Consider the following 24,483-nt stretch of genomic DNA (forward strand, 5'->3'; position numbering starts at 1 on the left):
ATAGCGACCCTGAAAGCTATATAAATCATTTAGATTATAATATAAAGAAGGAGTTATAGTCGTTGAAAAGAAGTGCTCTAGGAAGGAATATTAAGCGTAAGAGTCCGCCTACTATACCTTTATAAATTAATATCGGGTAACTTCCTTCTTTTACTATAGATATACTAAGGGCTAAAGGTAAGCGTATAATAAGTAAGACTACTATTAATATACGGGAAGTTAGTAAGTTACCGTTACGCCGATTAAAGCGAAATAAAAATACGGAGTATAATAGTTCGGGTATGCGCCGACGATAATACAAAATAGCTATAACAAAACGGATTTCGAAAATAAATAGAGCATACTCGAATTCATATAGACACGTCTTAAATAGAATTATTATGAATTAATTAAACGTGTTGTCGATGACTATGACAATTGTACAAAATGACACTTTACAAAGTTGCGGGGAGTTGGCGCATGCGGAACGGACAAACTGCGGTAATGGATGAGACAAATTTCGGGAAGCCATGGCTGCCTGAGGCTCTACAGTCCTCCTGTACAAGCGAGCAAGGGCCCTACCAAGTATATAATAGAGTGTTCCCACAAAGACGAGATGATTTGCTAGGGTTCATGAAGTGTAAGATGGGAATGCTTATCTAATATCCAGAACTACCTACCAAGCCAAGATCATTCCAGTGTTCATATCACATTGCCTCATAACCCTTATGCTCCAGCTTAGCCATTACCAAACTAGGACCAAACCATGCAATGCAATGCCGGAGATGTAACAGCCACCAACAATCTGAGGCTGCTCAGATGCTGTACCAAAATCAACCAAAACAGGAACAACCCTACATAACAGCACAGCCGCCACTCCTGGCTCTCCTCCTAGTAGGTCTCCGCGAGCCACCAGTTTCAAGACCACTCATGTCTTCAGTCTCGGTGCCCGTGCCAGTTGGGCCATCCGTGTCGTGCGTGAACCCCTGTGTATCTTCGCGAACTCTGTTTTCTGCCTCTCGCTGTCGTCTTCTCCTGCGTCGCGCACCCCAGCCATGACCAACGTTACCAACCTCTTCTGTAGCAATCATCCATTCCGCCCATTTGCCCTCTAGACGAGCAGCGGCACCCCATCGAGCGGTCATGCATCTCTGATAATGGGCATCAACGGTCGGCTGCCAGATGTGGAATGCCTTCAAGTGGATGGTCTGTGCGGGGAATAGCAGTGTCTGAGTCTCAATGACTCGCATGATCTCCTTTGATGCTGAGGTAGATCCAGCAGGAGGCATTGTATCTGTATCGGTGTCCACTGGGGAACTGCTTGGCAGTGTTTCCCTTACAACGGACTTCTTCCGACCTTGTAGTATACGGCAGTTACCCTGCATGATTTCTCGCACTCCGGCCCAGGTAACGTTGGCGCAGTCGAAGGCAATAAGCTCCATACCCTTCTTGGGCCGCGCTCCCTTCTTCGTGATGTTGCCCCTTTTCCGGACTTGTTCAGAGGCCTCCATAAGCACAAGATCAGAAATGCGGGTGTTGTCGAGGCACAACGATTTGAGCTCAGGACATGACTTGAGTATCGGAAGGACGCCAACGTCCCCGATCTGATCACAGTATGATATGCTGAGATGCTCGAGCGCCTTCGCTGCGGGCGATTTTGCAAGCCTGATCATTACCTCGTTTGTCAGGTGTTCGAGCTCCTCAAGTTCCAGGTGGGTAAGTCTCGACACGCTGGCCATCAGATCAAGGAGGCCATCATCAGTCAAAGAGGTGATCTTGCTTAATTTGAGTCCTTCAATGAAGGGCACGTTATGGGCAAGGGCCTTTAGACTTCGATCAGTCAGCTGCCGGCATTCAGAGATATCGAGGTGTCTCCAACGCCTCGGAGGGACCATGAATCTGTCTGTGAGAATGTCGACTTTAGGGTTGACACCTTTGACCATAATCTCAAAAGCTTCATCCGTCAGGCTTTCGCAGTTGGCCAAGATAAGCCTTTCAATGTTGTTCCTTTTGTAAATCTCAAGTGCTAGCTCCGGATCGTCCAGGCCTCGCACCTCACTAGCCCGTAGGTCCGTCAAATTGGGACAGCTTTGCATGACCTTCAGCAGTCCTCTGTTGTCACAGTTCGTGCACCAGTTGATGTTGAGCAGCTCCAGGTTGCGACAGTGTGCAGCTATAATCTTCAACGTAGCATTGCTAACCTGCTGCATGCTCGGCATGTTCAAGTGCAGCAGTTTTGGATTTCGTAGTAAGAAGAAGTGTATGCTCGACCGCTCAATCTTGCACCCCTCAATGCTGAATGTCTCGAGATTGCGACATTCCTGGTTAGTCATTCTAGTACCCAGGCTTAGCCACTGGTCTCTGAGTTGCACGCAGCCACGCAGATTCAGGTTCTTGACAAAAGCACCTGCTCGGAGCATGATCTTCATCAGCGCCTCGGATGTAATTTTCTGGTAGTATGTCTGACAGTCCAGGACTGTCCAGAGTTGTCCATCGAAGCACATCTCTTGCCATGCTTTGGATACAGCAGAAAGCCGTATGATCTCCTTTGGATCCAGGTAGCTCAGTATCTGGATCCGTATCTCTTGTGGCAGATCTGCCCAGAAGTTAAAATTCTCTCGTCTCGGCAAAGGCTTCTCCGAGATTTCGTGGAGTGTGGTTTTCGTGGTGCGAAGGAGGAGCTGTTCGGAGCTAGCAGCAGCAGAGCCAAGCTCGAGGTTTCGGAACCGCGAATTGATATCGACGTAGGATGTAGAGCTGTTAGGCGTGCCAGGTGTCCCAGGAGGCGTGACAAACGTCGAGGAGACTTGTATGGGTGGTGAAATTGAGCTTCCTTGAGGCGACGACCCTAGAGAAACACATGAAATCGAGCCTCTATGGCCTGGTTTGTACACCTTTTCGCTAGACCTTGTCCGGCCCATCTTAGCAAGCGAAGGAGATGACGAGATACGCTGCAGTCCCTGCATCAGACGATGCCTGCCCTTCAGCTTTTGAGGAGGCTCTCGCGGCATGCCTGCGAGCATCGGACTGCCAGGAGCCGAAGGTCGAGGGGACGGTGTTGCTACTGCTCGTGAATCCATAGCTGCGCTTGGGCAGAACGGTAGCTCTTTAGGGTAGATGAGAAGCGGGAATATATCCGTCGAATGTGCGTTCTATGTTATGAGTAGTCGAAAGTCAAGATAATCCGGACCGGAAGCTCCTCTAGAGCTCGATCTCACCAGCGAAACATGTGCTAGACTTGAACTCAGTCCGAATATGTCCGGGCTGAGGAACAGCGTCTACCAAGATTGTCCAGCGGCTTGTCCGGTGATAATAGCGTCGGCAGACACGAGAGGTGGAAGACCTCGTGTGTAAAGAGTCGTGGTACCGAAGGGCGGGTCTTTATCGATAGTGACGAAATCGAGAAGAGGGGTTGCGCGTCGCGTCGTAGGAAGCTTAGGTACAGGTTTATAAGGCAGCGAGTGGTCCCTGCCTTGAGCAAGTCTCACAGCGTTGTCCAAGAGAAAGGTGCCGCAAGAGACATAAAGTCACCAGAGACTGAAAACCGCGTGAGCAGGTCATGCAGAATATGAGGTGCAGCAGAAGCCGGCTACGAGTCAAGTGGATTGGAAACAAGGATGTTCTAGTTGCGATAAAGGCCGATTTAGCTTATCAGCGTAGCACCCATGTGCTTATTCGGAGCTTCTTCGCTTGGAAACCTCCAGCATGCTTGTCTGAAGGCCTGGGCGCTGTACTGCAAACGAAGGGTTGGCAAGCACGGATTGGACCATCACGGTACCTCCTGCACTCTATGCAACCACATCGGCCAGCGAGCCATTCCAAGTCTGAAGGATCAACCGAGGAGCATCTCAAGAAGGCCGTCTAGCGTTGCATCTGCTCCATACCGAGGATGGGAGGCGATAGGCGTCCCCGCAACGTCCGGGAAGCACGTGGTGCAAAGCTGAAGATCAAGCATTTCAGAAACGATCATCCGTGATAAGACGGCCGTGGACGGCCTACGACTTCCGCCACGGAATAGAACACAGATGAGTGTATATTTCAGGTAGCAAGGACTACTATCCTTGTTGGACATCCTGTGCTCTGTGCGGCATACGAGTTGTCGCTTACTGTACGCTTGTCAGCCAGGTTTGGCCGCAACTTCGTATTGTCCGGACAGAGCCTGTGGACGCTGTGGCATCGAAGACCCTGCGCAACGTATCGGCAGGCTAAAGTGCTTCTGACAGGTCTGGATGAACTGCAGGGACAGATTGAGCCGCCTAAATTGTCTTTCTTGGGCCACCACTGCTTCTCTTCTTCAGGCGCGGGAGGGGACACCGAGAGTGCGCCATACCTACTTGGGTACTGTATCCTTGTTCATGCACCTGCATGCATAGAAGGAACTGCAACGCTTCTATGGCCAGGCCTGGGTTATGTGTGTCTGTCAGTGACCTCTTTGTCAGCGAGCTCGTTAAGCTGGTTCAGTTGTGGTAGAGCCTTGTGCGCAACGCGCAGTTACGATAAGCATGACCTAGCTGATCGTCTGGCGGTTCATGCCTACAGCAGTGAATGATAAATCGACCATTTCGCACAGCGAGAACATCAATGAGAAGAACTTCTCAACACATCAACTTTTTGTCCGAGCTCAAAGTAAGCTCGAACCTGCGACCCCACTGACCTGCTTCTCGAGGTGGAGCTTCATCAACTGCACTGCCTCAATCCCTATGTTCCTCGAGCTGAAGTCCGTGATATCCTCCAGAGACTGTGATCACGTCGTCGCCGAAGTCATGACACGAGTCGCGAGCTATGAGTTCGAAAGTATTCCATTAAATGTTTTGTGCATTATTGCCGATTGAAGAGCTCTACGGGAGTATATTTAATTCTCAAAGAAGCAACCCACTTCGTCAGTCATCGGTCGTCAACGCAAAATGTGTACTTGGCTCAATTGTGTCCCTGATAGCACTCATGAACTGATTCTATTGTTTCTTACTGTCTCTCAGCAGCGCTTGCCTATTTGACCACCTCTTCCTTGTCCTCAATACCACCTAGCTCGAACCAAATCCTTCCAGTCTGAGGGAGGGGTTGGCACGGGGAACGAGCCGACAGGAGGGATCTCGAAGTCAGGGCACATCCATCGGCATCTCGTAGAAGGACGAACTTCGACTTCCGCCAGCATTGGCTTTTGCTTCTGATTCTCAGCTTTGGCCACAGGCTCCTGCTCGAATACCTTTACTGCTTCGGCTTCGTTGCCGAAGTACCAGGCCATGCTGTCACATTCCTCCTTGTTGCCGCCTAGCTGTGGACAGGCTACGAGTTCCTTCAGACTCTGCTCGATTACGTGAGGCTTTGGTGCGAGTTCGGCATTGTTGTAGATGGCTGCGTAGATTGTCGGATGTCTCGAATACGTATCAGTCTCCGAAAGCACATCGTTGCCATGATACTCCTTGTCAACACCCGGGCCGAGTTGACGAGGTTTGATGCCATACTCTTCTTTCGTAGCTTGATCGTTTGCAAGATGTAAGTTGTGCTCACGATCCAGAAGTTGGCCATTGAGCCTGAATATTCTCGTCCGGTCAGATTCCTCAACATAGTCACTGACACAGACGGGACCGTCAAGTCGCCACTCTAGGTCATCATATTCGAAAGTGACGAAGCCGAGTTTTCCTGTATTCAGAGGGATTTCATCTCGCCGGAATTTGGACTCACCTCTCATAGCGTAATCGTCAAGGTAATCATGCTGTGCGCATTGAGATCGTTTCACGAAGATGTTCGTGTCATAGTCAGAGGGGCTGGTATTTGCAGCGATCAGGTACTGTACTTGGTCCCTACCACTAATCTTGATCGAGTCGGCAGTCGGAAGTTCGTGCAAGGGCATCGAATCGATCTTGGGCTTGCCCGAGACGTCGTCGTAGCCATCGTCGACCATCAAGTTTGGCGGCAAGACTGGCATTCGAGGTCCAGTGTGCTGTGCACTCAAGAAGTACCTCTCTCTGACTTGACTGACCAGTTGCTGGATTGTGATTGTCACATCAGAGATGTATAGTCGCTGCAGCCCATGTGGTAAGCTCTCGATAAGTTGGTTGCGTAAGAAGTTATCGCCACCAGAGTAATGGATCTCAAAATGCTTAAGCTTTTGGAATCTAGGCAAATCGAAGCTGAGTGCAGCAACCAGATGACCCATCTCCCATTGATATCTGGGGTTGCTAGAGAGTATATCGCGCATACCGCAGCAAAGCCTTAGTGTCTCGAGATTGGGGGCGCGGTCACTGGACCAGAACAATTTCAATATCGTGTCTGTCATTCCATAGAAGTCGTTATCTTGGCTTGGGGGTCCTTGAAAGTCCGCGTTCGGGATCCTCCAACTCAGGTGGTGGAGTGTTGCCCTCAAGCATTGCACGATATCTTCGGCAGGCACTGCAGCATTTGCATCGACATGCAGGGCTCTGATCGGTGGGACGTTTCTTGGGTCGATCTTGACGAGTAGGCCCTTCAGGACATGCCGCTTGTTCTTCCATCTCGTATAACGATGAGTGATCGAGCGTGAGTCGCAGGTGGCACTGAAGGCTTGCAAGAAGGGCTTGTTAATCATGAACATTGCTGGAAGAAGAGGCAGATTCGCATTCTCGATTCGGAGGATGCGGAGGTTACGGCAACCAACGAGTGAGCGAAGGATATTGAGCTTCTTCTCGGTGTCCTGGCCGCTTTCGACGAGCAGAGGCTTGTCACTTGAGGTTTGGCATACAGCTTGGTTGGCACAGCCGCTGGCGGCGACTTCGTTTCCATGGGGATCTTGACCAATGAACAGCAGATGCAATTCTTGCAAGGAGAGCTGAACGAAGTCGAGGCCTTTGCTAGGCTTGCAGCATCTCCGTTGTCCAGCTCGAGATCAACCTCAATGCTTAGAGAGCGCAGGCTGAAGAATGTCAGTCTATTGGCGGACAAGTTTGCCAACTTCAAGATCTGGTGACTGGTGATGCGGGTCGAGAAAACATGTTGAGATGCCTCGTAAGAGAGCTTTCTGCAAGCTAGTAGAAGGCCATCATATGTCGAAGTGGCATTCCTCTCCCATTGGCGTTTGTCATGCTGAATGTCATCGAGGATGTAGCTGTAGATCGTGAGTCTTATCTCATAAGGTACTCCTAGGATATGCGGCCGTGGTCCGGTTAGCTTTTCTCCTTGCGCCATTGAGGAAGATTCCATCTCGCCAGTGCCAACTCTGCAGTCTATAGTTGGGGGTTAGTGCAAAGGGCTGCCGATGAATGTCTGCATGACGAGCTGGAGGTAGTAGCCAGAAATGAAGACATCTGATCTGTTGAGACTCTAGAGGAACAGAGCCAAGCCTGAAGAAGATCAGTACAAGCTCACTGACGATCTAGTCAGGCTGAAGAGAGATGTCGTCGACGGAGTGACGGTTTTGGTGGGCAGATACTTGCTCATCGGTGCTGCTCTCCATATCATTCATGTTTCAATGCGATAAGCCGATGTGGCTGCCTATAAGGTCATCGCCAGCGATACACAAGGCATTGTTCTCCCTTCTCGTCTTACAAGCTGTGCATATCGTGGCACGGTAGAGCTGAGCTGTGGTCGATCTATAAGTGAGCCATTTTTCACGGCTAAGCTGTTCCAGGTCATTGCCGGTCCAGCAGGGCAGAAGACGGTCAGGAGCTCTCCTCATTGTCAGTGGGTCATATAAGCTGTGGCATTATACGGGTGGGCAGATGCCTGTGCCTACCGTCAATCCTGCTGTAAGATCAGGGAAGAAACGAAACTTCTCAGGACACACCAGCATGTATATGGCAGACCCCAAAGCAGGGCTGACGATTCAGGACGCAGCACTTTCATGCGGCAACCAGCGTCAGATTGAGCCATTCCGGCAGCTCGTTGCGAGGGCATCGACCTGACACTGTGCTTTGACAAGAGTGCTCATTTGAGACCTCCACTAGGTCTTTCCGTAGGGTCGCACCTGCCTTCACTCTGAAGAGTATCCGCTGACTATTGGCGGGGCTCACTATCGCGGTCAATCATGCCAGTGTTTTGCTCACTATCATGATTTGCGTCTTCTTCAACGAAAGAGTGAGTGATGCCACGGCCATTTCCCCAGGAGCTGCAGATGCAAGGAGGAAGTAGGCCCGGAACATTATTTTGCCGAACACCCGATCACCTCTCGTTGTGTCTTCTCGCAGGTCGTTTCGACGTTTCATTGTCTATTGTTCGACAGCCGAGCAGCGCAGACCGCTTCGAACGTCTTGGTGAAGCCCGCAGGTCAGTGGCTTGTCATGCGACTGTTGTCAGCATGGTCCAGAAAGCTACCATGTGCTCCCACTAGTACTTTCATCCGACTATCATCGACAGCATCTACGCGTACTGACTTCCAGGCCAACGATGCAAAATGGCAAGCAATATGGCACAATCAAGCATCAGCTTCATCGGCAGTGAAGACAAAGAAATATGTGCTACCTATGTTTGCGTACCCATCGGGGTCCTTGCACATGGGTCACCTCCGAGTCTACACCATTTCCGATGTACTAGCGCGATACAATCGCATGAAAGGCTATGATGTGCTACATCCAACAGGATGGGATGCTTTTGGGTTACCTGCTGAGAATGCAGCGATCGAGAGGGGCATAGATCCTGGCGAGTGGACATTGGTGAACATCGAGAAGATGAAAGGGCAGTTGAAGAGCATGAATACACATTTCGACTGGGATCGAGTAGGGAATGTCACACATCATGCTGTACATAGGCTGATAAAGAGCGTAGGAAATAGCAACTTGTTCTCCCTCTTTCTACAAGCATACTCAGAGACTGTTCCTTATGCTCTACAACAAAGGTCTTGCCTACCAAGCTGAAGCTCTCGTGAACTACGACCCGGTGGACAAGACTGTGCTGGCTAACGAGCAGGTTGACAACGATGGTCGCTCGTGGCGGTCGGGAGCGGTTGTGGAGCAGCGCATGCTAAGACAGTGGTTCTTTCGGATTACAGCTTTCCAGGACGCGTTGCTCGATGATCTTGACACCCTGGCAAAAAATAATAGATGGCCAGATCGAGTCATTCAGCAGCAGCGACATTGGATTGGCCGTTCCACGGGTGCGACTATCAGGTTCGAGGTCGAGCTTCCGGACGAGTCGAAGGTGCCGATCAATGTCTTCACAACACGGCCAGACACCCTGTTTGGTGTCAAATACCTGGCACTATCCTTAAGCCATCCAATTGTTTCTGTGCTAGCAAAGAGTGACGAGCAGCTCGCGGCTTTCCTTGCCAAGAGAGCAAGCTTTGGGCCAGATTCGAAGGAAGGATTCGAGCTGAATGTCCAAGCGAAGTCTCCACTGTCGTCGGATGGAACAGAACAATCTCAACAAAACATCTCAGTCTTTGTCGCTCCCTATGTGCTCGAAAACTATGGCGAGGGCGCCGTCATGGGCGTACCAGCTCACGACACACGAGACTTTAGCTTCTGGAAGACGAACAAACCACATGAGCAGGTGCCAATCGTGGTAGCTGCCCCCAGTAGCGAGCATCATGACCCGAATCCAAAAGAAGCATATACAGATCATGGAGTGCTTACCTCATTATGCGGTAACTATGCTGGAATAGACAGTCGGCAAGCTGGGGCACAAATCGTCCAAGACCTCAGCAAGCATGACCTTGCCCGTGAAACACAGACATGGCGACTCAGAGATTGGCTCATCAGTAGGCAAAGATATTGGGGCACACCGATTCCCATCATCCACTGCGACTCGTGTGGTGCAGTTCCTGTAACTGACGACCAACTACCAGTGGAGCTGCCACAGCTCGGCGAAGATATCCAAGGACAGAAGGGCAACCCACTCGACGATATCGAGTCGTTCGTCAACACGAATTGTCCGTCGTGCGGCAAACCTGCGAAACGTGAAACGGACACAATGGACACCTTCGTGGATTCATCATGGTATTACGCTCGGTTCCTGGATCCTCAGAACAAGAGCGAACTCTTCTCACAGGACGCTGCTACGAAAATGCTACCAGTCGACATGTACATCGGCGGCGTCGAGCATGCCATCCTCCATCTCCTCTACGCCAGATTCATCTTCAAGTGCCTGTGCCAGGAAGGCAAAATACCAAGCACCGAAGACACAATGAGCAAAGAACCCTTCTCAAAGCTCATAGCACAAGGCATGGTCCACGGTAAGACCTTCAGCGACCCCGAAACCGGCCGCTTCCTCAAGCCAGAAGATCTCACTACCCAAGCAGGAGACAAACCACCACTCGTCAAAGCAACAGGCAAAGAAGCAAGCATAACATGGGAGAAGATGTCAAAGTCCAAGCATAACGGCGTCGATCCAATCACTTGCTTCCAAAAGTACGGCGCAGACGTTACTCGAGCCCATATGCTCTTCGCCGCACCACTCAGCGAAGTCCTACAATGGGACGAGGAGAAGATCGTAGGTGTGCAGCGATGGCTACACCGACTGAGTCGACTCGTTGATGACCTCATTAAAATCCAACCCTCACCGAGCACAACTAGCCAAAACGTCCCTCGAGATCTGACTGCCCTCACCGACGCCTCCGCCTCCATGCTCCTCCTCACAAACAGCACCCTCAACTCCATTACCCACACGATCGAAAAAAACATCTACAACATCAACACCGTCATCTCCGACCTCATCAAACTCACAAACGCCATCCACGATACCAAGATCCTCAACCTCGAGCCCAGTGTCGCATATGAAGTCATGACCACCCTGATCAAGATGCTCGCGCCCGTCGCACCCGCATTCGCAGAGCAGTGCTTCGAGGATATTCGTCTCGCACAATCACGATCAGCATCGAACCAAAGCCTTGTCGGGCCTAAGAGTGGCGGCACCAGCATCTTCACCCACCCCTTCCCCACCCCCCTCCTCACGCCTACCGAAGAAACAACCCTCAAAGTACGGCAAAAAACAATCACATGTGCAGTGCAAGTAAACGGTAAACTACGGTTCCAGGTCGATGTACCTGCACCGAAGATGGACGGTGGGAAGGTGGTGAAGTCGAATGAGCATGAAGATGCGGTTATTGCTGCTGTGTTGGGGAGTGAGATGGGAAATTTGTGGCTGAAAGAGAGGAACGATTGGGAGGGGAGGAGGAAGGTTATTGTGGTTGCGGGTGGGAGGGTGGTGAATGTTGTGTTTTAGGGGGTGGAAAATCACTGGTGTTGTGTTTGGCGGTGGAAACGGTGTGGTGGTGGTGGTGTACGATCAGTGTATTGTATATTATGGGCCTTTCGATTTTAATTGATTGTGCTACAGTGCATTCAAGCACTGTGACTTCCAATTCATGCATTGCATGATTGAGTAGGATAGCTAACTAAATAGGAGGCACCTGTCCAAAATCCTCGGAAATGGTCAAGATTGTACGCCGGTACGCCTGTGTACATTTATCTGTTTAGATTCTTACTAATAGTGCTATGTTCCTTCTTCATGCTCATTCATGCCATAGCATATTCGTCTCTTCATAAGTCGTAAATTCTGGACACATCATCTGCTTCTCACTCTAGTGAATTGCTCATTTCTTGTCCATATAAGTCTTCGCTAGCATGCTCACAAGAGGCGCTACATCCTTGTAATGCTTCTTTCCAAACTCGACATATTTATCCACCTTGTCCGGATCAAACGCGCCGCTCTTCTTCTTTTTTGATCGCGAGTCTCTGGGATCATCTCGGTACCTGTCCCTGTCCCGGTCTCGGTCGTCAGTGTACCCTCTTCGTCTCGATGGACGATCATCGTACGATCTGTAGCCTCGGTCCCTGTCGCGATCGTCGTAGCGATCTCTTTCTGTGCGGGAACGTCGAGGAGGCGCATATTTGTCGCGGTCGTCGTAGTCGTCGTAGCGGTCTCGGTCTCTGTCGCGTCGGCGGCGGTCTGAGTCACGGTCACCATATCGATCGCGGTCGCGGTCACGATCAGATCGACGGGGTGGAGGGGTAGCCTCGTAGTCGTCGTCGTATCGCCTGCGCCTTCCGCCATCAGATTTGTATCCGCGGTCTTCACGATCGTAGTCTTTTCTGCGTCTTGGTGGTGGCTCGTCGTCTTCATCGTCGTAGGCCCTGCTGCGCCGAGATCGAGTTGTTGGTTCATCCTTCCTTCGACGAGGTGGGTAGTCATCGTCGTCGTATTTTCCCCTATCTCTTTCGCGGCGCCTGCCTTCGTTCATGTCTGGATCTTCTTTTCTAGATTTTGATTTGCGAGCGGATCGATCGTCTTCGTCGTCGTACAGATCTTCTTTTCTTGATTTAGATTTCCGGGCGGAGCGGTCGTCGTCGTCAACTAGGTCGTCTTTCCTGGATCTCGATTTGCGAACTGGACGATCGTCGTCGACTAGGTCTTCCTGTCTGGGGTCACGACGACTGGACTTTGGCGGGTAATCTGGTTCGTCGTCGTCGTCGTAATATTTCTTAGACTTTGACGGCCGTGGAGGCTCAGCGTCGCGAGGGTCTCCTCTGTCCTTGTGTCTTCGGTCAGATGGCTCGTCCTCATCGTAGGCTTTTCGGCTTCGTGATGGTTGTTGTTCATCTGCTAAGGATGCAGGCATGTCTCGGGGGTCTCGGGCTGCTTTTCTCGGGGGAGATTGAGCTGGCGGTGGAGGCACACTATCGTCATTAGCATAGGCATAAATAAGCAAGGATGGCAAGTAAGTAGGCGTGCCGTGCAAGGTCACGAGATGCCAACAATAGAGGTGAGTGCGTACCCGTCATCCGGTTCTGGCTCGTATCTGTCGCGGTGCCTTGCCCGTGGTCGGTCGTCGTACTCCGACATACTTGTTTTCTGCCCTGCTTGAAATACTTTTGGGAGGGACAGTAACCAAAAAGAATACTCGAGTAGAATTGAAGGTGGCTGAGGAGTTTAACAATCAAAATAAGCAACAGTGCCTATGCGAATTGTGGACCAGGCCGAATGATCACGGTGCAAAGGACAAGTGAGGGACAAGGATGTCGCCGAGGCGTGATCTTCAGAGGGCGGTCGGCTAGCCTATGATCTCACGCTGCATGACTATTCCGCCACAACGAAAATCATGAGGATGGTGAGGGGATTTTCTTCAGTCGGGCATCTGCCATGATTATGCATCGTGTGAGTCGCTGCCTCCTTTACACCGTCTCTTGACGAAGGCTTCCAATCTGAATGACTTGCCAAATATCGGGCGGTGTACACAAGTTTCCGGAATATCGCCGCCAACTGCATCATGGTGCTCCCAAATAGGCCCACCGTCATTGCAGCGTGCTCATGGTGAAGCCATCTTCGTCACTGTCTACCGCATTGCTATTGCCCTTTCTGTCCTTCTTGTCCTTGAGGTTTGGCTTTTGCTTCGACTTCGACTCGTTGCTGTTTTTCCTGTTCTTTTCTTTTTGTGCATCGCTATTTCGACGTTCTTCTGGTAGTGGCGTTGAACGAACAAAAGAAGAGCCGTGCCGAGGCTCCCCAAGCATGAATGAGAACGAAGACTCCGCCAAGGAGGGTCTGGTCTGCGCAGGCCGAGTGGGCGAGCGAGATGAAGCGCGTGGCATAGGAGAAGCCGTTGGGACTCTCAAGGGTTTCGGTGTGTATTCCGTCTTAGCTGGCGCAGGAGAAGATGCAACCTCTCCCGTCGACGAAGCGTCAGGCTGCGAAGTGTCAGGTACAACTTCAATACCGGGTCCTTTCAGTTCATCTCCTGCCTTGTTCGTCACTCCCGACTTTTCTTCCGCTGTTGCGGGTGCTTGCTCGATAACAGGGGTAGCGGCTGGTATTGGAATCTCTGAATCTCTTAGGTACACAGAGACAAACTGGATCTTGGCCAACGCTGTGTTGAAAATATCCTCCCCTTCTGCATTCTGTTGCATGCTTTGTGACTTCCATTTTCGTAATGTCTCCTGTGCATTTTCGAGCATCTTAGCCAGAACCTTGTTGCGCTCTTCCAGGCTCTTGAACTGCTCTTCGAAATTTGTATCAACACTACTAGTCACTGCCTCATGTTGAAAGGAATGCCTCTGGACGTCGGCACTCAAAGCTCGAGAGTGCCCTGTCTGTAGGTGCTCAAGATTCTTGCGCGCTTCTCCAACTGCTCCCTTCAGAGCCTTCGACACATTTTGCACACTCCATCCTTCCGAGTTCTTCTGGAAGTTGGTTGAAACATTGGTGAAAAGACTTTCAAGGTGACGCTGAGGGGTTGCAAAACGGGCAGGAGATGGGCTAGGTGATGCATGCTGTGACTGAAGTCTGCGGTGCGTTCGAGCTTTTGGTGTAGAGGCCCTAACCATCGCATCTTCAGCCAGAGGATTACTGTATTGCCTTCTGCCCGTACGCAATTGGGTGATATCTGCTCCGGCTTCGACCGTCTTCCGCCGAGCAAGCTCCAGGGCGTCTTTAACGATTGCTCTGGCAGAATCACCCTCCTTCGGCAGGTTCAACCGGGTCAGAGTCGTGATCGCAGTAGTATAGTCGGCATCGATCAGTTCCCACCTCAACCGTAAAAGTATTGCAACGCATGACATATCAATAATATCCACGTTCAGGCTCTCCGCGAACAAAATGTCCCAAAGCTTGAGAACATCCTTGAACTCAAACTCCCGACCGAACAACAGCCTAAGCCATCGGATTGCGAAGATCTGAGGCACAATACCAACCACTTCTAGATGGACACTCAAGTCTGGGTCCACAGCCCCAAGAAGTTCTTTGTGTATGCGCTCGCTCTGGGCTACGATAGCAGAAGAATCTTTGCTTTCCCCTGTCTCATAGAATGTCTTGCATGTCTGCATGATGGCGCAGAATAAGTTGAACGCTACAGTAGTCAGCGTCATAATCATTGCGATGGTGGTTAGTGCCTACCGTCTGCCTCAACATGTCTCGAATCTAACACGTCGAGCATGAAGTCGACACCCTCTTCGTCTCGCTTGCCTTCTGGAATAGATCTAACATCAACAGAGTCCTGATACACGACCCAAAGGACTGGAGCAAGCAGTTCATGCATGCCTTGCCGATATCCAGTGTCAGGATTGAGCTTCGAGTATATGAACAGGATGTCCAACAACTTGCGTTGTGTAGAGGGTTCTCTGAAGAAGTAATTGTCAATATTACAACGGATGACATCCTGCCAGATCTCTTCTCGATTGACCTCATCTTGTCTTAGAGTAGCCCACGGCGACTAGCTTGACTGTCAGTCAGATACAGTACAGTAGCCTCCTGAATTGAGCACTAACCGTCTCGTCGTCTGCAAGAGGATCTGCTGAAGAGTGCAGGTCATTAGGGTTGTCAATGTACTTCAAGAAATGGTCGCGCAAGGAAGCGTAACCACTTCTTTGGTCTTTGAGCTTCCTGGTCCATGAAGCTTTGCTGAGAGGACCAGTTAAGAGGAATGATCTCCAGCAGACCGAGCGCAGACCATCCTCGCAAGGGTCGAAATCGCCATCATCCCTTGTTGCTTGTCTCAAGTCAACTGCAATAGAGGTATTGAACAACAAGGACCATCTCTTTTCGATGTCCTGAAGTTGGCGCATGGTTGGTCTTTGACCTTCATTGTGTAGGAAAGTTGAACTCGCCACGTCGTCGAAGATTGTTTCACGATAACCTTGGTGGCAAACCTGTTTACGGCGTTTCAAGTTCGTGCCCCACGTTCCTAGCAGCTCGTGCGTCGTAGGCAAAACGCTGCCTGGAACTCGTCGTAGTTAGGGAGTAGCTATACCTAGACGCGCCTAAAGCGCTAGACTACGGTAGCCTAAATCGCAGCTTTTCCTCACTGCCTCCATTACAATCTGCTGATAACTCTACTACAATGTCTGCTGACCTGTTTGCAGCTTTCGGTAATTCTGAAGCGGCAAATGATGATTTCAAAGGCAAGAGTACCACATCAGCCTCTCATGCCTCGCCACAGAAAACTGTGGAAGACACCTGGCAGCCATGGCCAACACAACTGGAGCACGAGCAAGTTCATCGCCAGGCAGTAATCGAAGATGGCAACCTGTGGAAGGAAGATGTGAGCGGCAACAACGTACTGTTTGATGCTGAAGATGATTTTGGGGATTTTGAGGACGCTGGCGCAGAAGATACTCCTGCAACTACTCAGTCTTCAAGCCTTCCGTCAAACAACAATGCAACCGGGAATCTGCTAGATCTGGATGACAGTGACTTGGGCATGACGAGCGCACCAAATAAGCCAGAAGCGGCACGCGTCAACGCAACCAAGGGACGTCCTCCCACTGGGTTCAACGTGCCCGACTCTGGGAATGCAGAGCTATCGACGGCCTTGGTCGAGGAGAACGATGAGTGGGGCAACTTCGAGGATGTAGAAGGTGTGTCGCCAGCACCAACGAAGCACAGAGCGGTGCAGTCAACATCGAATCTGCCATCAAGTGAGCTCGTGACAGGTCAGAGCAAGCCTGCTCCCAGGGTTCATTCATCGACGCATAAGAGTCGTGGCTCTGAGCCAATACAGCATATTACTACGAATACAGACGATGATTTCGATGCTTGGGACGACTTTAAAGATGGGACTGAAGCTGTTAAGGCGCCGATTGATTCATCAAAGCAGTTTAGGGAGCAAGTAACTACCATTCCACTCGCCGGAACTCAAACCGTTCGCCGCGAAAGACCTACTAACGTGCCACCTCCAGCGGTGTTGTTGAGCCTCTTCCCAAAGGTCTGGACGACGCTAGCATCTCAAGCTCGGCAGTCACGGACTGCTGAGGATGTCGGCATGGCCGCTCTACGAACGTACCGGGTCTCCGCCCGCATAATCTCAGGTCGAGCTCAACGATGGAAGCGGGACACAATCTTAGCACAGAGCATGAGGATCGGCGCGGCTGGTCGGAGTGGCGGGATGAAGCTGACCGCACTTGACAGAGGTGAAAGCAGGAAAGAAGACCAAGAAGCGGAGGAAGCGATTGCTTCCTGGACACGAGTATCTCACGTCCTGAATCCCGCAATGGTTAAAGCTAAGATCCAGAAGCCACCGATGTCGCTGTCAACGAAGCTTGCCATGCGCACTGCAACTGGACCGGATGTGCTCAGTGCAAATCACGTTTGCCCAATCTGTGGTCTAAGAAGGAATGAGAGAATCAATGGTATTGATGTTGATGTTTCTGACACCTTCGGTGAATACTGGATTGAGCAGTGGGGACATACTGACTGTTTTGTCTGGTGGGAGCAGTACAGTCAGCTGCTTGAGCAGAGATGAATGTGCACGGCTATTTATTGACTCATGCTACTAATTTGTCGGTCGTGGCATCCCAACCAGAATGCGCGTCGAGTATTCAGAGGCTGCCTTCCGTGCAAGGTGCTGTCAATGCTACCCTCAGCTTGGTTTTTGATAGACCTCGAAAAGACGATCACTGGCCCGGGAAAACGACATCTCACAGGCGCTTGAGGCCTGAAGCAGCAACCAAAGATTTCAATACTAATTGAGCATCGCTACAGCTCGAATAGGACTCCCACTACAGCCCTTCAGCTTCAATGGGAAGCCAATGAAGGTGAAGCGACCTTTGTCTACAACTTCATGAAGGTTGTCCAGACCTTCCATGTGCGTTATGCCTCGTTCAGCGCAGATGTTGTGCGCTTTGAAGTTCAATTCACCTACTAAGCGGTCAACACGAGTGTACAAGAACGACATAACTCCGGACGAATCTCGAGCGGTATATGAATGCGGCAGACTTCTAGATGCCAAACATCGGGCTTACCTTCCGGTGCCGGACTGACAGCTTCCACGCCAAAGATACGGCAACCATTATCTGCAAGCCAGTGAACAGATTCAGGTGCTAGACCTGTGCACTGTTAGAAAGATAACGTCAGATGTGTCAAAAACCTGACCTGGGAAAACATGTTGCCAACGAGGATCATCGAAACCGATTCGTTTATTGTATGCCATGTAGAGAAGCACAGTGTCGCCCTGTCTGATCTCCTGGCCAGACTTCTGAAGAGCACTTTCCATTTCATCTACACCGATAGAAGCCTGCAGCCCCACGTGGGAGAGATCGAGACATATAGCTTCGGTGAAGAAATCTTCAAGAGGAAGTTCGTCGACAGCAAGAGCTCCTGGCGTCGGGTCAAAGTGTTTCGGAGCGTCGACGTGTGTTCCAGCATGATCTGAGAAGGAGATGAAATATGATGCTGACCGCAGAACAGTATCTCCTGCACGTTTGGGCTGATGGGTGTCCCACTCCTTGATCACGACCTGTGTAGTCGAATCAGCAGGAAGCAATTTTGAGAAGCAGCTTTAGGACTGTATCTGTACCGCCCGCACCACAAAGTGACAGTGAAGCTTACTGGTGGATGAAACGGGTGAGCTGGAGCTCTGTGGTAAACCTCGCGACTCAGGTCAATGAACTGTGGCTTTTTCGTGAGCGTAGAGGCACATGCTTTGTGCACTGTAGGTGCATATCTATGCAGCGTCCGTGGCACAACTGACGCGATCAGGCGACGCTGCAGAGCCATGGAATATTAATACAGCCCTAGAAGGAGAGGATTTGCATACGCCTTTGATTGATTTCAGCAGCCACGACTTGGGACACCGAGTACTAGAAGTGATAGCTTTGGGAATCTGTCGACGTCTCGTGGTTGGAGTTGTGGTCATCTCCAACAGCTCAATGCCGCGCAACTTGGAGCATAATAATAAACGATCCCTTGACCTCGAGCACGTTCGTGATACAGCACACAACAGATGGGCTGGTCAAGTGTTGTACTGCTTGTGACCACAGGTTGCAATCTGATATAGCCACTTCGTGATCATCACAGCTTGCACCCCGGACATTGCACCTGTAGAGTACTCCATGACTATTAAGATTCACGGGCAAAGTGCCCATAGAATGGTTGGTACCGGCACTTGTGAACTCTGTCAGAAGTGCATGTGGTCGCAATCTCGAATTTATCCGATCATGAGTTGTAAGTGTTGAACATCTTGTGCTGATGAGTCTCTGGTTGCGCGATCTTGGCTGGATTTTCCCACTCCTACTTGCTGCTCGGGACTGCTTCAGCCCTTCAAGTCGGACACAAGCTCACAAGGCCACCTGTTCGGATATATGGCGCTGAGAAACTGAAGATGTCGGCAGCCGTGGGCAGCTGCTAGGTTAAAAAAGCTTTCATCGGTCCAAATGACTTCGACGTCAAGGGCACCTTCTCCACACGGCCGGCAATCGAATCATTAAATCGGGTTTCCCTTGCAGCCTGGACTTTTTACGATGCCCACCTGCCTGCACACCCTGCCACCCTGCACTCTGGGATCCCATGCTTGATATCCACACGGTCCTCCCTCGCGTAGAAGGTTACACAGCATCTACATCATCTACTTTGGAATATTTTGGTTGTATCTGCTAATTCTGCGCTGCTGCCACTCGACTATAGGCATTTATCATTTCAAAACAGCCTGCACTCAGCTGGACATCACCACACCTTGCAAGGTCCAATTGCCATTCCGCCCAAGATCTGTTGCCTCCAGCACCAGCAAACCCCGCCTGGGACCGACCATACGGCTATCACATTTACACAGATGTACATACGGAACCCATAACGATCCCCGCGCTCATTGAGCCTCAAACCCTACTGCAGAGCAGCTCGACTAGACGAGGTCGAGTTCTGCACAAGAATGACCGAGAGCTTCGTACAGAATGGTCAGCCTCCCTTGACCCATGATGGACGGCGCTGTAGTTTCAATGCACCATCACGACTTCAGTGACTCTAGCTTACAGTTCTGTAGGCAACGGAGACATAAGCCCTACAGCCACATCACCCGCACTCGACCAGATACCCATCCACATACCTAAGAACAAGAGTACAGGGAACCTTCTGACCAAGCAACAAGATGCGAACATCGCAGCAAATGGGAAGCGCACTCGCGCCTCCTTCGACTCTGGTTCTGCACAAGAGATAAACAATTTGAAAAGGTCTGGCGGCACCATGGCAACATACGACTTCCATCACATTGTGCTTACCACTTCTGCACAGGAACGCAAGACATGACCACGATGGAGGCATCTCTGCCTCCGGCCTACGTCGAATACGAAGAGCTCCTTCTTCACGGGCCCCTACCCTCATCGTAGAAGACGAAGAGTTCACACCTCCGTCATTACAGCACGCCGCCACCCTACCCTTATCCGGCCGTTCATCGAGATCAGTTTCAAGATCTGCCTCAAGGTCCGCGTCGAGATCTGCCTCGACAGCACAGTTCTTCGTTAGCGGTCCAACATCGCCTGTGCTGGAAGATCTACAGCGGTTTCCTGCAGAATCACTCCACTCTTTCTCGTTTGCTCGCCAGTCTGAAGACTTCCTGCATAGTAGACAAGCTATCATACAGAAGTCGATTGAGTTCGTACGCTCCCACAAGAGCCTGAGAAACAATGTGGGCTTGGTCCATGCCCAAGCCAAGGTAAGTGGCGATGCGGACATGCAGGGCATGATGGACCTCCTCAAGAGGGCCAAAGTCGTACCGTCCTTAGATGTTGAGGCGGCCAATAACGTTGGCCTAGGTCTAGGTCCGCTCACTGGTCCGGCCAATTTGAATGGCAAAAACATCTTTGAGCAGAGCTTTATTGCTGCAAACGAGGATGTGTCGAGAGCTGAGTCCGAGGAGGAAGCAGAAGTAACATCTCCCAAAACAGAAGGAAATGACATTGCTGTTGTCGATGAGCCAGAAGAGCTTCAGAAAGAAAGTGAACCAACCTCACCTTTGCCTCCACGCAGGTTTGGGCTCAAAAGGACGTACACCGACGTCAACCTGTTGTCCCTACAGCAGAAACTCGTCGAGACACTTGCCCAGCCATATACACAACAAGACGCACCTCTTGCCCAAGGCACCAACGCTGTGTCGTTTCTTGCTGGCGCCTCAGCGCCAAATACCTCGACAAGTCAGTTCGTGCATACCAGCAGCAGCAAATGGACGCCTCCTGCCCAGGCTTTCTTCCGCACCGACGCTGATACGCCTTGGACTATCGTTGCGGCTAATGATCTTGCTTGTTTGGCTTTCGGTGTGACACGTGCAGAAGTAAGAAGTCTAAGTATTTTGGGCTTGATCCAACAAGACCGAAGGGCGTGGCTTGAGAAGATACTACGGGCACCTGAACCTGTCAGGGACCCACCTCGGTCACCAAACGTGACTAACTCATCTAACGGGCGTTTGTCTGCAATTGGCGGCAAGGGTGGAGTCACTGCAAGACTCCTTAGTAAGGCACCTTCTCGCCTCGCTAAAAGCCAAAGGGCACAAACCGATGATGGGACTGGAGGCTACAATCGACCAACGCCATCTAGGAATCATGTTCCCCGGAAATCCAGAGGAGTGCTCCTATGTGGTGAAATACTGCCCATCCAGAAAAGGAACGGCACGCTCGGTGCGGCCAGTTTCTGGGTCATGGAGAAGCGAGGAGGTCTGATTTGGGTTGTTGAAGAAGTGATCGAAGATGTCGCAGTGCTTGAATATGATACTGCCCGTCGTCTAGCAAGTAGTCGTGGCGATACTGAGAACATCTGGGGCGAGACGCTTAGACACGGCATCAAGCTTCGCTACCTCATTCCAAAGATCTCTTTCGAAGACATGGACAACCCTTCTCTCAACGGTGCGCCAGTATTGGGCTACTACACTGCGTCCACAATGGGTGGAGTCAATGTGCCAACTTGCGTTGCCAAGGTCAAGGATAAGAAAGAATTGAGAGTGTCAAGCCTTCCGAATATTGCTGGTGTTATGGTCTTACATCCTGAGACACTAAAAGTCAGCAGCTCAAACCACATATTCTCACAAGCCCTCTTTGGGTATGATCAGCCAAACGGAATGCACATTAACGACCTTATCTCCAATTTCAGCCACGTACTCGACATCCTTACTGAGGAAGAAGAGGACGAAAACTTCTTGGCTGAAGGTCTTGTCATTCCTGAACACAGCTTTAGGAGGGCTCGAGCCCTGCTTACGCTTCGGGACGGCGGAGAAGGTGCTGCTAGTATTTTCCTTCGGCCAGCCGGCCTTCCTGCCAAACATCGAGATGGGTCAGAGATCATGGTTGATGTTCAGATGAGGGTCGTCCGCAGTGAAACAGTTTTCCCGACACCGCCCGAAGACGTGATACTTGAAGAGGGCGACGACGACTCTAATCAACAACAGGTCGCCGTGTCCGAAACAGTTTATGCTCTATGGATCACCTATTCAAGACAACTCCATTCAGCGGGTATGGGTGTAGCCCGACCTGAGCATCCGCTGATGTCACGACCAGCAACTCCTCCACCACAACCTCCTCCGCCCGACACATTGCCATCACCACCTCCTACGGTAGAGCCTCAGAGGTTCCTAGACACATCTGTCGCAAGAGACATTGCAAGAGACCTCAGTCCTGCCGAGCCCCTGGAGCATCCGCCGCCACACGTTCCCTCTGTGCCTCATGATAGAAAGACAATCAACGATTTCGTCATCCTCGAGGAAATGGGCTCGGGAGCCTACGGCGAGGTCAAACTTGCACGGTACAGGACAAGCAGAAATAGCAAGGTCGTCATCAAATACGTGATTAAGCGCAAAATCCTTGTCGATACCTGGATCCGAGATCGCCGTCTGGGTACAACACCTCTCGAGATACATGTCCTTGACTTCTTACGCAGAGACGGTTATCAACACCCCAACATCGTGGAAATGGTCGACTTTTTCGAAGACGATGTCAATTATTACATCGAAATGCTTCCGCATGGGCTTCCCGGCATGGATCTTTTCGTAAGCCATCTAACGTCCCCTTCAGAATCACATACTAATGCTAAACAGGACTACATCGAGCTTCGTATGGGCATGCAAGAGCCAGAATGCCGGCATATATTCCGCCAGGTAGTCGAAGCCATCCACCACCTCCACATCAAAGCGAAGATTGTCCACCGAGACATCAAAGACGAAAACGTTGTCCTCGACGGCGAGAACCAAGTCAAACTCATAGACTTTGGAAGTGCGGCGTATGTCCGGAACGGCCCCTTCGATGTTTTCGTCGGTACCATCGATTACGCGGCTCCAGAAGTCCTTCAAGGAAGAGCGTACGCTGGACCTGAGCAAGATATCTGGGCGCTTGGCATTCTGTTATACACGATTGTGTTCAAGGAGAATCCGTTTTACAATATCGACGAGATCTTGGATCATCCGTTACGATTACCGCCGCTTCAGATTCCATACAGTGACGACTGCATAGATCTGATACAGGCTATGTTGAACCGAGATGTGGAGGAGCGTTTCAACATTGAAGAGGTCAAGGCGCACCCTTGGTTGGTCGCCGTTGACTGAGGCACTGATGGGGTCGAAGTGAACAGGGCTACCGCCACTGAAGTATACGGAACATATTCTGCTTTGGGTATTACAACCTTGCGCTTCTGTCGAGGCTTGGTTTGTTTCGTGAGGGTATCGAAAAAGTGGCCATGTTGGTGTTAGCGTGGCGTTTGTGCATTGACGCAAAAGCACGCAAGTCAAGCTTGCCCACGTGGCGTTGATGGTCTCCTGGAAAACTGGAAGCCGGGTGCAGACACTATATCTGATATAATAGAAAAGCTTCTGCTGATGGGGTTGACGATAGAACCAAATCCATATGCTCCTGGCAGCCACGATACAAAGTGGCGCTAGTACGAATAATCTTCCAACTCTGCATCGCGAAGGGCACCCGTGAGATTCAAACCTTGTTGCTGAAGGTCTGCCTCGCTCCTACCTGTATTCCACCTAGCTGAAGATTCACGTGCAGCTACGGTGGTGAACACATTACGACTCGACCGATCTTTATAGTCACCACACGAGAGCTTCCGCTTTGTGCATCTCACTCGATCAGTGTTACTGATGTCTTCAAACTCGCGAACTATTTATAGTTTCCACATGCTGGCTTGCCTGCATCGCCATCCACGTGGCGTCTCTCACGTTACACAGCCAGTTTTCGTATCACCACCCACTTCTTGACCAATCAACCTTCCTCTGGGCGGGGCACCATCTCTGCACAATGCCATCCCTGCGATGAATAACCCAGGCTCGTGCAGCCCATGTGTTGACACTGCTCTGCTAGACCGTTCGTCTACAGCACTGTCAGAGTCTACCCCCTAAGCCTATGGCAGAAACTACGAAAGCAAGGTAGCTCGAACACGATCACGATGTCTACCTCAGCCACCACCACCAGCATCATCGGAGACGGGCTCACGCACCACAACAAGATCACATTCACCATCCTATTCGAGACCACAACCATGCATACTAACCTAGGCCAAAAGGTGCTGGTGCCGGTACACTATAACGAGTTCGTGAACATGATCGTGAGGAACAAGATGTGGCCGCCCAAGGTATCGTTCGTCTCCACGAGCAGTAGCACGGGCAGACTCACGGCCACGAACTGGAACGAAGTTGACATTCCCAACATGATCGAGTTCTTGGTCGCTAATGACTACGTGGTCACCATCACGGACGTCGACACGTACCTTGTTACAACCACGATCGCGAGCACGATCAACAACACGTCCAAGAACATGATCGCACGCTCCTATCGGAAGAAGTACGTGAAGAAGAGCAAGAAGTAGGTAGAAATTATTACCTGTCGACGCTGGATGGCTTGATTGGGCGGACCT

General features: G+C 50.9%; 8 protein-coding genes across 8 annotated transcripts; 4 read left to right on the forward strand and 4 right to left on the reverse strand.

Annotated features, from left to right (window-relative positions):
• Positions 1-833: 833 nt before the first annotated feature.
• PMZ80_010600 (uncharacterized protein) lies at positions 834-3,059 on the reverse strand (the record flags this gene model as incomplete). Its single annotated transcript, XM_064878989.1, has 1 exon — positions 834-3,059. The coding sequence occupies one exon, from the start codon at positions 3,057-3,059 to the stop codon at positions 834-836; it is 2,226 nt and encodes a 741-aa protein (XP_064725150.1).
• Positions 3,060-4,990: 1,931 nt separating this feature from the next.
• Positions 4,991-6,550, reverse strand: PMZ80_010601 (uncharacterized protein; the record flags this gene model as incomplete). Its single annotated transcript, XM_064878990.1, has 1 exon — positions 4,991-6,550. One exon carries the CDS (start codon positions 6,548-6,550, stop codon positions 4,991-4,993), a length of 1,560 nt encoding a protein of 519 aa, XP_064725151.1.
• A 1,894-nt stretch (positions 6,551-8,444) lies between these two features.
• PMZ80_010602 (uncharacterized protein) lies at positions 8,445-11,109 on the forward strand (the record flags this gene model as incomplete). Its single annotated transcript, XM_064878991.1, has 2 exons — positions 8,445-8,666; positions 8,716-11,109. The coding sequence occupies 2 exons, from the start codon at positions 8,445-8,447 to the stop codon at positions 11,107-11,109; spliced, it is 2,616 nt and encodes an 871-aa protein (XP_064725152.1).
• A 370-nt stretch (positions 11,110-11,479) lies between these two features.
• Positions 11,480-12,729, reverse strand: PMZ80_010603 (uncharacterized protein; the record flags this gene model as incomplete). Its single annotated transcript, XM_064878992.1, has 2 exons — positions 11,480-12,563; positions 12,662-12,729. 2 exons carry the CDS (start codon positions 12,727-12,729, stop codon positions 11,480-11,482), a joined length of 1,152 nt encoding a protein of 383 aa, XP_064725153.1.
• Positions 12,730-13,178: 449 nt separating this feature from the next.
• On the reverse strand, positions 13,179-15,443 carry PMZ80_010604 (uncharacterized protein; the record flags this gene model as incomplete). The annotated part of the gene is made up of 3 exons (XM_064878993.1): positions 13,179-14,728; positions 14,776-15,091; positions 15,147-15,443. 3 exons carry the CDS (start codon positions 15,441-15,443, stop codon positions 13,179-13,181), a joined length of 2,163 nt encoding a protein of 720 aa, XP_064725154.1.
• Positions 15,444-15,718: 275 nt separating this feature from the next.
• On the forward strand, positions 15,719-17,119 carry PMZ80_010605 (uncharacterized protein; the record flags this gene model as incomplete). The annotated part of the gene is made up of 1 exon (XM_064878994.1): positions 15,719-17,119. The coding sequence occupies one exon, from the start codon at positions 15,719-15,721 to the stop codon at positions 17,117-17,119; it is 1,401 nt and encodes a 466-aa protein (XP_064725155.1).
• A 2,400-nt stretch (positions 17,120-19,519) lies between these two features.
• Positions 19,520-23,170, forward strand: FUN31 (serine/threonine protein kinase; the record flags this gene model as incomplete). Its single annotated transcript, XM_064878995.1, has 4 exons — positions 19,520-19,544; positions 19,631-19,817; positions 19,879-22,618; positions 22,667-23,170. 4 exons carry the CDS (start codon positions 19,520-19,522, stop codon positions 23,168-23,170), a joined length of 3,456 nt encoding a protein of 1,151 aa, XP_064725156.1.
• Positions 23,171-24,015: 845 nt separating this feature from the next.
• Positions 24,016-24,435, forward strand: PMZ80_010607 (uncharacterized protein; the record flags this gene model as incomplete). Its single annotated transcript, XM_064878996.1, has 1 exon — positions 24,016-24,435. One exon carries the CDS (start codon positions 24,016-24,018, stop codon positions 24,433-24,435), a length of 420 nt encoding a protein of 139 aa, XP_064725157.1.
• Between the last annotated feature and the right edge of the window lie 48 nt (positions 24,436-24,483).

Source organism: Knufia obscura (assembly GCF_036327395.1).
Source record: "Knufia obscura strain CCFEE 5817 isolate CBS 148926 chromosome Unknown scaffold_19, whole genome shotgun sequence".
Taxonomy (NCBI): Eukaryota; Fungi; Ascomycota; class Eurotiomycetes; order Chaetothyriales; family Trichomeriaceae; genus Knufia; species Knufia obscura.